This window comes from Anabas testudineus, chromosome 16, assembly GCF_900324465.2.
Source record: "Anabas testudineus chromosome 16, fAnaTes1.2, whole genome shotgun sequence".
Taxonomy (NCBI): Eukaryota; Metazoa; Chordata; class Actinopteri; order Anabantiformes; family Anabantidae; genus Anabas; species Anabas testudineus.
Window position 1 is genome coordinate 15,309,706 of NC_046625.1, and position 14,813 is coordinate 15,324,518.

The following is a 14,813-nucleotide window of genomic DNA, read 5'->3' on the forward strand; positions in this document are numbered from 1 at the left end:
AAACATGTAATCAGACGATCTGTCTAGTTAAAGGGTGAAAATTAGTTGCTGTGCTGTTTGGTATCATGGTGTGTACCACACTGAACATGGACCACAGAAAGCTAAAGACAGAAAGTATCACACTGCCTCCCCTTTAGTTGCAGTGTGAGCTCAGTGCTGTTGATACATTTTAAATTTTCTATATGAATGTTTTTCTGTCGCTTCCTGCACACATGCTATACCCTCCTCCCTCCTCGCAAAGCAAATATTCTGTGTGATTTTCATCCCTGACAGATTGTTGCTGTTATTGTGTGTACAGTGGATAAACAAAAACTTTGTTCCCAGTGCGCAAATGTATATTTTGCGCGATGCTTAAGCAAATGATTCCTAATGACAGCAATGCTGTAATTTATTTAGTAGGCTGATTATTCGATCTGCATCATTTATGGGTTTTCTATATTCATACTGTAGCCCAATTCAGGTTATGTTTATAATGTTTTATAGATTTTACAGGAATTATTTATTGTACCAGATGTTTTAGACAAATGTAAATTATGTAAATATATTGCATCAAACTATATTTCTACTAGATGCACAGACATTTTTAGCCTGATGTTATTAAATATAAATGATGTTGACAAATGAAAATGCATGTATTGCTGAGAGGCATTCTCAGACGTAGCCAGATGGTGAATCTAAAAAGAAAGTAAAATAAACACTGGTATTTGTTGTTTGTATTTTGTTTGTGACATTGTGAAGTGGTTTCAGATCAGTGGAATCAGCTGCAGTTACAGGTTTCACTAACAGCACATTTCCAATAAAGAGGTGTATCTGGGTAGTAAAATAGTTCTTGTTTGTCCTTGGTTATTGTTCCTCAAACATTGTTCCTCTATCCTTGCTCCTCAGAGCTCATATAAGAGACTTGATACCTTTCTTGATATCTTGAGTCCAAGGTATCATGAAGGACTGAGATGACTTCCAGGTCATGCCATCTTGTAAGAGATTTGATGTGCAGCTCAAGTATCAGAGGTGAAAAGGCTGCACTTGAAACATGTATTGAAATGATGCGTGCAGACTACTGTATCTTTAGTATTCAGCTCCCTTTCCCTTGACTTTTTGCACTCTGTGTACTAAGATTTTATTTTATAATTGATAAAATTGTCATATTTATCCATTATTCTACCCTTTGTAACCAATACTGACTAGGTAGAAAATAATCCTTTTTGGACCTTTAGTGAAAATAAAATGCTGGAATTACTTAAAAAAATTACAAAATTCTGTAACTTGCATCCATTTGACAGGAACTTCAGTTCCACGGGAGCTCAGTCTTCACGAAATTATGCTTCTGTATAACTCAAGTTGCAAATACCTTCATATTTACCATTTCAATTAAACATATAAAGGCAATAGATGTTTACCACTGAAATATCTGAACTTGCAGTAAACAAGACTCAGGAATTGAACTTGGGTCTATAGTTTGTCAATTCTACATATTATATGCCCTTCATCCACCCCAGCCATCTCCTTGCAAATCACTTTTTGTTAATTAATTTACAGCTGTGCTTAGCTGAATTACAATATAATGATATGATTAAATTTGCTACAAAAACATAATTGAGGTTGCAGTTTAGGTGCATAGAAACATTCTTTTCAGCAGACAGGGTTGTACATGGGCTTCGTGTTGTGTTGATCTGAAATGCAGTGCAAGTGGACCTCACATTCACATGTATACCTTTCTAAACTATAGGTGTTATAATTACCTGGGGTTTATTCAATAAATGATAATTGTATGGCTTAGATAAAGCTGGTAAATTTCTAATCTTTTCAACCAAAATACCAATACTTTCATTGCCCTGCTGCAATTCTCAACCTGTCCTTGCATGTCTCTCCCTGGTGTCCTTCAGAGTGCCCTCCTTTCCCCATGATATGAGCTGTACTGTACAGGCACTGGGCAAAACAGAGCTGTCAGCCACAGATTTTATTAATGCAATAAAAAAGGGCTGGTAATGTAGATGGCTTGAACATTTTATTAAACGGCTATTGGACAAGCAGAACATAACATCATAGAATGAAGTTTTCAATGTTTTGGCCAAGGTCGACCCACTTAGTGTCCTTTTTTAATCTCTAAACCTCTGAAGTGTAGGTTAAGATTTTGTTATTTGCATTCTAATATTAAGAATGCAAATTCTTGAACAAGCTTGAAAAATGCTATTGAGGCTTAATATTTATATGAATATTTGTTGTAAAGACTTTTTTTACAGGTTGAGGCCACATTTTTTCTCCCCTTATCTTTACTGACAGCTTTTTTTTCACTAGTTTTGCATTTGGTTAGGGTCAGTGTCACTATTGGTAGAGTGAGGCGACACCTGGACCCTATAGAGGTTGAACAGGCAGTCCAAGTCCTCCAGGATGTCACATCAGTATGTGCCATTGTCAGAAGGTTTGCTGTTTGTCTCAGCACAGTCTCAAGAGCACAGAGAAGATTCCAGGAGACAGGCAGTTACTCTAGGAGAGCTGGACAGGGTCGAAGAAAGACGGTCCATCTGTTAAGGTCTTTTTGCAAAGTGTTCCTTTATTTATGTTTTTTCGAGCACTGTACTTAATATATTATTTTGTTGTTATATTTTAACTTTAAACCTTGGGCAATTAAAAATCATGACTAATTAATGAATTTGTTTTTATGGCACCTGCATAAATGCTCAGAGAAGCTCTCACTTTGGAGTTGTTCATATGGTTTCTTCAATATACTCAGACGTAACAAGTCTCAACATGTTTCTGTTCACCCACTGTCATTATAACCGCCGCAAAACTATAAACACAGACCTCATAACTTAGAGTAGTAGTGAAGGTGTGCGACATTTAGGTCCAGAGATCGAATTCTGCTTTGATCCATGTCAGTGGTGGGAAGATAGGACTGTGGTGTATCCTGACGTGGAGACGTGCGTCAACTCGCTACTTGTGTGCGGGCTTACATAGAAAACAGTGGGTACGGGTGGTTTAATGTGCGTCATTTACTGCTGGCGTGTGTTACCTTTAAAAAGGCTTCACAACTAATTTTTAAAGTATACTCAAAAAAGATTCTAAAATGAAAATGGTAGAGCATAATTAACTGAAATAGCAGAAATAACACAGGAGACACAGTCTATCTACCATTCACTCACCTTTGAAAACATTTTAAAGCACACATAAATGCATGTTACTTTACATGTTTTTCTTTTTGTCTCTCACTCACACATACAAATGTACTAGTCTGATTTCTGTCACCAATCAAGCCCCATTTTCCAACCAAATTAATTCTTTCCAATTTGGAGCTTCCAATGGTCAACCCCCTGTAGTGCTGCAAGAGAGAGGTGTATGTGTGTGCGCGTGCGTGCACGTATGTGTATGTGCTTGCATGCATATGCTTTTGTGTCTGCGTATGAAGTAGGGAACATTGTACAATAGATCTTAATTGAGAAGATGGACTGCAATCAGCACATTCTTGTAGGAAATCATTAAATCATTTCTTCCTCCCCTCTCTTTTTCTCCTTCTTTTTCTTGTGGTGATTAGTATGGTAATGATAGCATCCTGATTAAATCTGTCAGAAAAATCTGACATCTGTGGTATCTGCAATTCTTTTACTGAAAAAAAAATTAAAGTAAGAATGAAAGAAATAAAATTGCAAACTCTCCTAATTAACGTGGTGTTTAAAAAAAGCCGGCAAGACAAAAACAGCTTTGATGCAACTGGAAAAAATTCCAGTATTACAATTTCTTTCAGTTGTGCTGTAGGCATATACTGTATATTTTCTAAATGGTATAAAATTTAATAATGTACATGATCACCCTGAGTGACCAGATTGCCCTCATATGTTATCCTCATTTCCCTCTTACTCTACTCACTATATATGGTGTTTAAAAGATAATTATGAGAATTTGGCCTTGAGCTGTTGGGAACATTTTCTTGCTTTGAGTGATAAGTGTCAGAATCATGCTCACTTTATCTCAAAACACATCTCTTGAAATCACTGAATAACACAGGCTGATGAGTATCTGATAGTGTCAATTCCCTTGACGTCCCCTTGACTATGAGCAGATATGATATTTTTTTAAACAACAGAGTACAATACTTAAAACCCACTCAGTATTATATAAACTGCAGGCATTATGGACAGCATGCAATGTATCCCAAGCCCTAGTATTTTAGTGAAAGCAGGAAGGCACCCAGTGGTCAGATCCTTACTGAGTTAATTATAGCCTTCATGTATTTCTCTTTTTTTTTTCTTGTCATGATTTTGATCTGAGATCTGAACCTGCATGCTTCGGTAAAAGCTCTTGACTTTTCAGATATAAAGAACCCCTGCTGGACCAACCTTGACTCTTTGGACTTTGGATACAGGATGGATTCTCAGAGCTGCTTTTATTTTACAGTATTTTACATCTATATACATACATACATATATATATATATATATATATATATATATATATATATATATATATATATATATATATATATATATATATATGTATATATATATATATATATATGTATATATATATATGTATATATATATATATATATATGTATATATATATATATGTATATATATATATATATATATATATATATATATATATATACACACACACACACACACATATATATATATACACACACACACACACACACACACACACACATATATATATACACATACAGTAGGTGTAAAGTTAAAAATGAAAAAATGTAGGGATGCACAAGATGGGGGCTAGTTACAAGGAAGAAGACAAGATAGAGGGAGCACAGTTTCCGGGAAAACTTATGAGCAGCATCTGTGATCCTGCTGTGGCAGCTTTTCACAGGTTCACCCTGAATACATGTGACAGAAATGAAAGGCCTGGAGAAGCCATGGAGAACGTTATGCTGCCTGTTACATTGCTTAGCATGACCAGTTGGGTGGTGGGTCAGTGATGTTCTGGGGATGCATATCAATGGTGGGATGCACAGACCTCTACAGGCTAGTCAGCAGCACCCTAGGTGGCACTAGGTATCAGGATGAAGTCCTTGGACCCACCGTCAGACCCTACACTGGTACAATGGGTCTTGGGTTGCTCCTGGTGACAACAATGCCCAGCCTCATGTGGTGAGAGTATTCTGGCAGTTCCTGGAGGATGAAGGAATTGATACTACTGACTGACTCCCACAGTCACCTGACATTTGGTCAATCCAATGCCACTAGGTTGCACCTCAGATTCTCAGGGAGCTCAGTAATGCCTTGGACCAGATCTGGGACTAGATGCCCCTGGGCATCATCCATTGTCTCATTAGGAGCATGCCCCAATGTTGTCAGGCATGCATACAAGCACATGGGGGCCAAACAAAGTACTTAGTACCATTTGAGTTGCTGTAATGATATTTCAGTAAAATAGACTAACCTGCAGCATAATTTTTCCACTTTGATTTCAGAGTGTTTTTGAATTCAGGCTGATAATTTTAATTTCCATCAAATGGTGTTTGTTCCCAACACATCACCCAGTCCATATCAGTATAGATATCCAGTGTGATTCTTTTTTCCCATTTTTTTTGAGCAGTGTATTTCAGTTACAACTTGGTTTGGCTATGTGTTACCAATGTGTATACCAGCATGTAAAGTAAAAAGAAAAGAGCATTTAATCACATGTGCAGCATGGTATGTTAATTACCCATGTGCTTGTGTTGTTTTATAAGTAGCCACATTCTCAGTTTGTCATATGTAAATTAGCCATGTGGAGTTGTTTGAAGGCAGAATGTAATAATGGGGTGATTTTTTTTTAAATTTCATTTAAATCTTGTGGCAACACTGATTAATTAAAAGGTATGTAGTGTAACAGTCTTATACTACATTGCATGTTCATTTATTTTTTTGCTGTTAGGTTTTCAACCTATTTTCAACCTATTTTGAACCTGCTTTGAGATACTGAAGGCAACTTAAATAAAATTTAAAAAAAGCCAAAAGCAACTGAAACTGAGTTGTTTCTGCATTCCCTGTGGTTAACTGAGGCCTTTTTTCAAGTTTACTCAGTTTTTAAAGCAGGAATCCCAGAAAACTTGACAATAAGAAAGAAATAGAAAAACAAAAAATAGTCAGTAGAAAGTCTAGAGTGAACGGAGTTCAGATAGAGTCAGGAATGTTAATGGAACTTTCATTTTATTCAAAGCTAGCAGCTATCATTCACCAGAAACATCTTTGACATTTTTATTATGTTTACTTTGATTAACCTTTTAGTCATATAAAAATAATTACACCATTTCCAACTCTGGACCCAGGTACATGACTCCTACAGCTAATGGACTCCACTTGTTAACATTGTGTACCAGCTCTTTTGTCTCAGGTTTGTGCACCATAACAGGTAGACAGATTGTTAATGAATATTTGAGTCAGTCAGTGAAAAACTACTAATATACAACAGTTCAGTATTATTTAGTGCCAGTACCAGAATTTTTAAGGGTTTGCTGTTGTGAAAGTTGTCAAACACCTGGTAGAAAATTTGAAAATGTACTTTTGCTTGATGTAGACTTTAGTGTTTTGTAACATGTAGTTTATATTTGGATTTGGACTGACCTTTGTAACACTCAAACACACACATTTCAGTTATTTCATCCATATAGATTTTTCTCTTCATATATACTGTATGACATTTTAACCCTTTATTTACATTCTTCTGTTGTCCTTGTCGTTCTCCCCTTCTTCTTTTACTTTCTTTAGGAGATGGCTAAGATATTAAATCATCCACGTGTTTATGCCTTCCTTCACGTTCCTGTACAGTCGGCCTCAGACAGTGTCCTGATGGACATGAAGCGAGAGTATTGCATTGACGACTTCAGAAGAGTAGTGGACTTCCTCAAGGAGCGGTAAGAAAGTCCTCATGGACTCATGGTTTTGCATTTTTGAGTCTGTTGCATTTTAATGCCCCATGACAAAAACTGTTAGACCTGTTCATAAAGAAATAAGGTTGTCAGTGCCACATGTGTTGTGCGCATTCATTAGAGTGAGTATTTGAGAGTGTGCGGGAAGATAGATCATAAATACGACACTTCCTGTCTTGCTTTCACTCACATTTTTACAAATTGTGGTCAAGTTTTAGTATATCACCATACAAATTCTGGCCTAAAAATTAGCATCACAGCATTTGAAACATTCACACCTTCCTGCTGCCTTCTTTAAATGCCACACTAGATTGAATTTGTGTCGAACAAATCAGTTTGATATGATTTGTGGTAAAGGTCTGGATATTGCTGGCAGTATCCAAGCCATTTCAGACACAAACTGAAACCCCCAAACCTCTCTAGACGTTACATTAGTGTGTGAGAACATTAAAGGACATTACCCTACCAGCTGTACCAGCATTGATTGTTCACGTGTGCAATGGTACAGTACATGTACTGTAGGCAGATAACCTCTTGTTTTACTAGAATTAAATGGCATCATGCATGTTTACTTACTCTTAATGTACTGCACTTACTTCATAACAGGGCTGCATGTATGTTATCTCTGCTTCAAGTCAATGAGGTTGTGACAGTTTGTACTTATTTTAGAAAAAAATCTCAAATCACAGGAGGGGGTTGGATAAAGTCCCATTGAAATCCAGATGATCTTGAGTGTACCGGATTCAGCACAGTGATGGCTAACTGACAGCTGGTTTCCATGTATAGAGCTTAGATGTTAATATGTATATGTTCGCATTCATGTTGATTAAAGTCATTATATTAGCATCAGTTTTAAACGGACGAGCTTCTTGTCCTGCAGCAATCAATAGATTTCATGTAAGAGCTTCATGTGGGTCAACTGTCAACCATGCTGTTAAACCTTATGTGAATGTGGGCCATGCTTTTACCTTTTACTTCAGTCAGGATGTCTCATTGAATCACTCTGACACTATTCAAAACAGTAGGCCTCGCTTTCTGTCACACCACCTCTGTCTCTCCAGACAGTTCCTCCACCCATTCTTCACCCACCTCCCTTTTATTTTTTCCCTCTGGCTCTGTGTCGAAACTCAACCCAGTCTGACACAAGCCATTAGTTTGAAATCTAGCTCTGCTCCGTCTTTAACTTAATGCTTGTCAATTGTTGCGTCACTTCTTGTTCCATCATTTTTCATATGATAAGCAACACCATTTATTTTTGTCGAACATCAGCCTTTTCTTGTTTTGAACATTTAGAGGAAAACTGAATGGCACAACGTACGGTGGAGAAAGGACCAGAATGTTCAGCTATAAACCAGCTTGTTTGTGTTGGGTGACCGAAAACTAATGTGGAAATTACGAATAATGATGGAAATCCAGAATGTGGCATACTCAAGAGTTTTAGATCCAATTTTCCCTTTGGACATTATGTCATGTGTGTTTCCTACACTTAGGTATTTTTTAGCCTTGTTTTGTTTGCCATCTTTAAAACCTATTTTCATTCTCAGGTCTTTGTACTTTGTATTTACATGTTTGCAAGTGGTGACATAAATTAACTAATATACATAACTAATATTAATATCATCTGTCTGTCTTCCTCTCACCACTGAAATATACTTTTAACATCAAAAGCTTATGATTGGGCTTGGTGTGGATTCTCCCACTAGACCATTCCTTTAAACCCTTCCCTTTAACTTCCCTCTAATACGTGAGATAAGGAGTGATACCCCTGTGTTTGTTGCATTTACATTGGCTCAGATACTTACCAGTTTGTGTGTATTTTTGTTTGCACCATGCATTGATATTTTTTTACGTGATTAGTTGACCTGGACTAGACATGTCTCTCCCCCATCTCCAGTGTTTTCTTTTTCCAGTTCTCAGTATAAATTTAAACACAGACACTGATCCAGCTCAAATCTTAACACAGTGTGGCAAATGGTCATGAGAGAAACAGACATGCTTGCAGACACACACACACAATCCTGCCACATGCATTGTATCACATCATAGGATCTTATGATAAACTGTCTGGCTACCCTTTTATTCGGTGTCTATGTGTGTGTTTGATTACTCAATTTCTGGCTTTCGATATTTAAACACACACACATGGAGAAACGTGTAGGCAGTGTCAGTTGTGTGAAGTCAATACCAGTGCACATCCAGTAGCCTGACCCATTTGGCTGCTGCAGTAATAGCTGGTGTGCAGTTTGGGGTCTGGGATAGAGGCACGAGCCAAAGAACACACCCACAGTGTGGTGAGTGTGTCTGCATGTTAAGGCAAAAGAGTGCATGCAAAGAAGTTTTTTATGGTTTTTGAAAGAAGCCTTTTAAAACATCAGGTCCTGAGATGAGTTAGTTAGAGATGAAAACTTTTGTTGAGTTTTGCACAGAAAAATGAAAAAGCAGCACACCAGTTAAAAATAAGACAAACTAAACAATCAAACAGAAGATTTCCCCTTTCACCTGTGTCCCTCAGGAATCCATCCATGGACCAAAAAACAAGGTATCTTTTGCATATGTCAAGCAAAATGCAGGTGACTATTAATGTGGGCTCCTTAGTGGAACCACATGAAGTTCACTTATCTCACGGACACACAAAGCAGGAGACCAGTTATTTCTCTTTACAAACAGCTTAATGGCACCAACACTGCAGAGGTCATGAAATGTCAAACACCTCTTGCTATCTTATCAGAGAAACTCTGTACACACACACACACACAAACCTCCCTCCTTAAAATCCTTCACAGCTGAAGATGTTGAACAACTTTAAAACATCAGGCAACTTTTCATAGTCATATTTGAGGTAGCTGACATAGCTTTTCCTTCATTAAATTTTCTGCAGGCAGATATTTTGTGTTGAGACTTTTTGTTTTTCTGTGAGTAAAGTCATCTGGTCACAAGTCTTCTATCACCACGGTCTTCTGTAGAGCAGTGCTGCAAGTTTGCAGCAGTGGAAAGCAAAAGTAATTTATGTCACTTGAACTCTCTTGAAGGTTGAAAGCCCAAACCACCTGTCATGGAAGCTTATTAGCACTTAGCAAATCATATGGTAAGTCATGGCTTCTATGCCGCCTATTGAAACTGGTGGAAGAAAATAAAATATGCCTTTTTTTACCGCTGAAGTTGTAATGAATTACAGACTGCTTTGTTTATATTGTGGGTGTGCTGGAAAACTATCAAAACATTACCAAAACGCTGTTGATGTCCTAGGTTCATCTTGGGACACATGCTATGTTTGAACAGAGTATGACGAGTATAGTTATTATTTATTTAGTCTTTTTATTCTTTTCTTGTAGATCTATTTAGTGTTAAGTATTATTCTGTTCTCTGCTCTAACATTTTGCTCAGTTCACATAAGTTTTGGTACACAGTGGTTTTCTGATAAAGTCCTTCATAGTCAAAACAAAGAATTAAATATTCTGTCATTTGAATTACATAATTACTCATTTTACAAGTTGCTATAACTAAATAGTTTTCTTCCATGCATAATTTTAACAATCACAAGAATAATTATTTCATTAAAATGGTTCATTTATCTCCGTCTCCTAACGCAAGCCCTATTTTTTCTCTCTTTTCTCTGTGCTTTTATCAATTAAAATCACATAATGAAGTACAGTATTTATGTCATGATGTATGGAGAAAATCCTGTTACAGTGGAATAAGACTGTTAGAGAGACGGCGAACATAGTCAGAGGATTTTCCACAGCTGTTTCTTACTTTACCATAATATCTGGGCTGATTTTCCCAGAACTACTCTTGAGGATTAAGTGTGTTCAGACCACAGGGACCAAAGATGAAAGACCTGGAAAAGAATAGATGGTGGGTTAGGGATTGGTTGTGTATGTGTGCAGAGGAGCAGAATGGCTGCATTAAAGTTATATGTTAGGGTTAGTTGGGTTGAGCAGAAAAGAGGGGGTGTGAGCCATGATGTTAACAGAATAGGATAGATGATAAGGGAGGCGTAGGCACTGAGTAGTCCTCAGACCTTTCCTAAGGGTGGTTGGTTGGCTTCCCTGGAGTTTACATGTTACTGACTTCTATAAACCTATCTCTGTCCTCCCAAAGAGACACTCGCTCATGCGTGACAACTGTACATGGTGTCTTCACTTTTTAAATTCCAATGTCAGTTTCCATAACTCTGTAAAACTCAAAGAACAAAGCACAGTAAGAAGGAAAACTTAATAATGTTGCCAGATCCAAACTGGGAGCAAAGCAGCACTTTATTCTTCCAATTATTGAAGTTAACATATTGTTGAGAACATCTGCCATAGTTGTGGAATTTTAACAGTTGTGGTTTCACAGGACTGAGGATTTCGATAGGTCAACTCGTGATTAATGTGTGTGAATGCTGCAGTTGGTACGATGACCCTTGATCTAAACCGTGACCTGTGAAATCCTCGTGTTCCCCATTCTCCATTTGAGTATTCGGTTACCATTATGCCCTGCTTTATTCCTTTGCTTTATTGTTTCAAGTCATTAAGATGCAAGATACATTTTTGATGTGTTTTCATGGGTTGTGTTCACCACAGTTGTGTTGTGTTCAGCCAGAACACAACACAACTGCACTATCTCTTCCAAACACCAAGCACCAAACCTCTAAAAATATCTACAATTTCAACATGTTCCTTGCCCAGTGTGCTTTTATTCATTTATTTCTTTTTTGCTGCAGCTGATCTTATTTAATCAAAAATTACTTGTTATAAAACAGATGACACAGAAAAAAAACTATTACAGTATGTTTTTTCTTGCCCAGGAAGAAGTTAGTTCTAGAATTAACAGGTCATACACACAAAAGACAACAGACATAGACACATCTCTGTGTGGTCTCAGTACTTTTCACCACATAATTAGTCCAGCTGTAAAGTCATCATCTATTATTTATAAAGGGAGTCAGTTCACACATTTTTAAATATACAGCTGGTTAAAATACCCTAGTGATTCATAAAGAAAACATGCATACCCCTTATTCACAAATCACTAGTTTTAGTCCCTGTTGTTGATGGGATGACGACTCTGTTTCTCTCTACTTTAGCATTGCGATAAATAGGAACCCAACCCAGTTCGCCTTGGTCTAAACAGGATGTGACTAGTGCAAAACAGTTTCAAACCATGTTTTTTACCCAGAGACAGGAAACAGAATTCGTCTTCTACATTCCTAAATAGAGGACTTAAGTAATTACCTTTGAATTTGAGTAGATAATGAAGCTCAGACACTTGCTCCGCTTTGCAGCCTCTGAGTGTGCATCACTTTCTGGTGACTGTTTTATTATACCTTGCCTTCATTCCCGTGTTAATTAAAAGAACTACTTTGTGCAAAGCCTTGTTTCTAATATGTAATAATGGACACAACAAGAGAACTATTGCTAATTGATTGTATAGACTCCCTAGAATTAAGGGCACCTTTAAATGATAGTTTTGTGGTGTGTGGCGGCAGAGTGACGCTGTGACTGTTGATATGCGTAGATGATAAACTTTGTCTGAGTGTAGTATCTCCAAAACAAACGTCTCCAAGCTTGTGTTTGTGTGCTGTCTGTCTGCTTGTGTGTGTGTGTGCTTGTGTGTGTGCAAGCGCGAGCACATGTTAGTCATCTCTATTAGTCACAAGGAGTGACAGGGTTATGTCAAACCTTCTAGGGTTATGGTAGGACACATGCTTCAGTAGCGTGACTCCACAGGATGGATAGAGTCTCTTGCTCTGTTTGTTGTTGAAGACATTCCTTCATTAGTTTACACGCACGCACTAGGACACTTAAAGGTTTAAGGTATCAGCTAGAGCTAATGTTTCACTGGAAAAGGGCGGTAGCTCCCTAAAGGCACTGCAGGGCAATAACTACAAAAACTAAAAGGAAAAAAAGACAAAAAAACAAGTGGGGGAAACCGAGTGGTAAAGAATAAAGGACAAGAGAGGCGCGAAGAGAGTAGTGAGCAAGACAGGTTTGCCGCGATAACCTGCCACTGTGGCGGGACATGTTAACATTTCACCCCTCCTTTTTCTTCTCCTTTCCCTCCCGTTGATGTTTCAGCGAGCAAAGTAAATGAAGGAGTGTGAGGGTTTCCGTGTGTGTTTTGACTGCGTCTTTGATTTGATACCCTTATTTAACCGCAAATAGAATAAGAGCGTGTACAGCAAACAAAAGGTCGGGTTTAGTCATCACAGGAACAGGGAACTAAACTCAACACTGAGCAGCTCCACTTGTGGTTTTCAGATGTACTTTCATTGTTTTGATGTTTTCAGTGTTAACTGTAATGTAGAAAACACTGCAAACAGAAAAACAGAAGGCGAGGAAGAGCTTCTAAACCTGAGAACATAGCATAGCCCCAACTTACTTTATCCTGTAGCTTTTATCAGCAGTCATATTATCAGTAAATATAAGGAAATCGTTCATTTGGCAGCCATTCATGCTCACACTACACAGCAATTCATGCTTGAACCACCTCCACCGTGCTTACAGATGAGGTGGTGTGCTTCAGATCATGAGCAGGATATCTCCCTCTCTCCAAACCCCTCTGTTCCTATCATTCTGGTGCAAGTTATACCTACTGTACCTCAGGGAAGGTGTTTTTGATCTGGCCAACTTGTGTGAAGAGGTTAGGAAAATAATTATTTTGTCTTACATCAACATTTTTTTTCTCGTGGACTTCTGGGTCTTTTTTCCACTTTCAGACTCTCTAGAGCAATATTTCTTTTAAGGAATGTTCCAAGAAGTAGATTTGACCAAACCTGATGTTTTTCCTATCTCTGTATTGGGTTTCATTAGGTTTTGTACCTTGGGATTGCTTGATGTGCTGGCAGTGAGAGCTCTTTGGACTTCATATTGACAGTTAATATGAAGTGCAAACACCACACATGAAATCAACCATAAACTTTATATCCGCTAACTTCTAAATGAACTGAGAATATAATACAAACCTGGATGTGAACGTATTTAATCCAGAAAGGCGTAAAAGAGGAAGGAAGCCTTCTTTCTTACATAGCTGGCAGAGTGTGTCAGTAAGCTAGCATTGTGAACTGGCTCAGTTTAGACAGGAAACAAGCAAAGAACAAGTCATTAACTTGACAACAAGTAGAAACTCAGGTGTATGTGTGTGTTTGGAGAGAAATGGCTTGTGAATAATGACTCTTGGCAGTTCCCAACACATCCTTGTCTTATTGATACTTCCTTTGGATTATACCTTATTTCCTCTCCCCACACACTCGGGATACATATAGCCTCACTTTAATTACAGGAGTTTTCTTTCATTATGTAACGTTAATTTATTATTAGGCCCCTCAAACCACAACGTTTATCCTACCTGTTTTTCACACAGGCTAGCCTGCACACAAACACAGATGCACGAGCAAGTGTGTGCATGAGACATGAGAGAGTGAGAATCAAAAACACAGATGGAAAGAGACAGACAGACATGTAAGTGGTGTCTTTGAAACATGTCAGAGCAACAGTAAAACTCAAAAAGAGCAGGTGGCAACACTTCCCAGCCCATATACAGCACACACCCTTCCTGAAAAAAGCATGTATTTTAATTTTAAAATTCATCCCCACAATATCCTGTTTAACTTAAAGTCAGAACACTCATAACATTTGTTTTAAGATGATGTTATTGCCTTATCACAAGCTTATCTTTTTTCTGACAGTTCTGTGACGGAGTTGGTCTGACATCACAGTAGCCGTTGGTCAATATTGCCCTTTACTAACAAATAGTCATTTTTAGCATTAACCACTTTGATGTGCGTTTGACTCATGACTTAAGGTTATCTGTTTTATGTTTGAGTTACCGGAGTTTCCCACGGGTCCTTTCCTCCATCAAACAAATCCTATTAGTACACTGGTATGATGCCCTAGAATTTCCTATAACACGTCAAGTGCTATCTGAAACTGTAGGAAGTTAGCTTTACCTGCATATGTTTATA

The 14,813-nt window shown here is 37.7% G+C and overlaps 1 protein-coding gene across 1 annotated transcript in view; it reads left to right on the forward strand.

Annotated features, from left to right (window-relative positions):
• The window catches only part of cdkal1 (CDK5 regulatory subunit associated protein 1-like 1), a 189,391-nt gene that overhangs the window by 111,412 nt on the left and 63,166 nt on the right, over positions 1-14,813 (forward strand). The window contains exon 10 of the mRNA XM_026371931.1: positions 6,708-6,853. Within this exon, the coding sequence (XP_026227716.1) occupies positions 6,708-6,853 (146 nt within the window). The remainder of the gene's footprint in view (positions 1-6,707; positions 6,854-14,813) is intronic.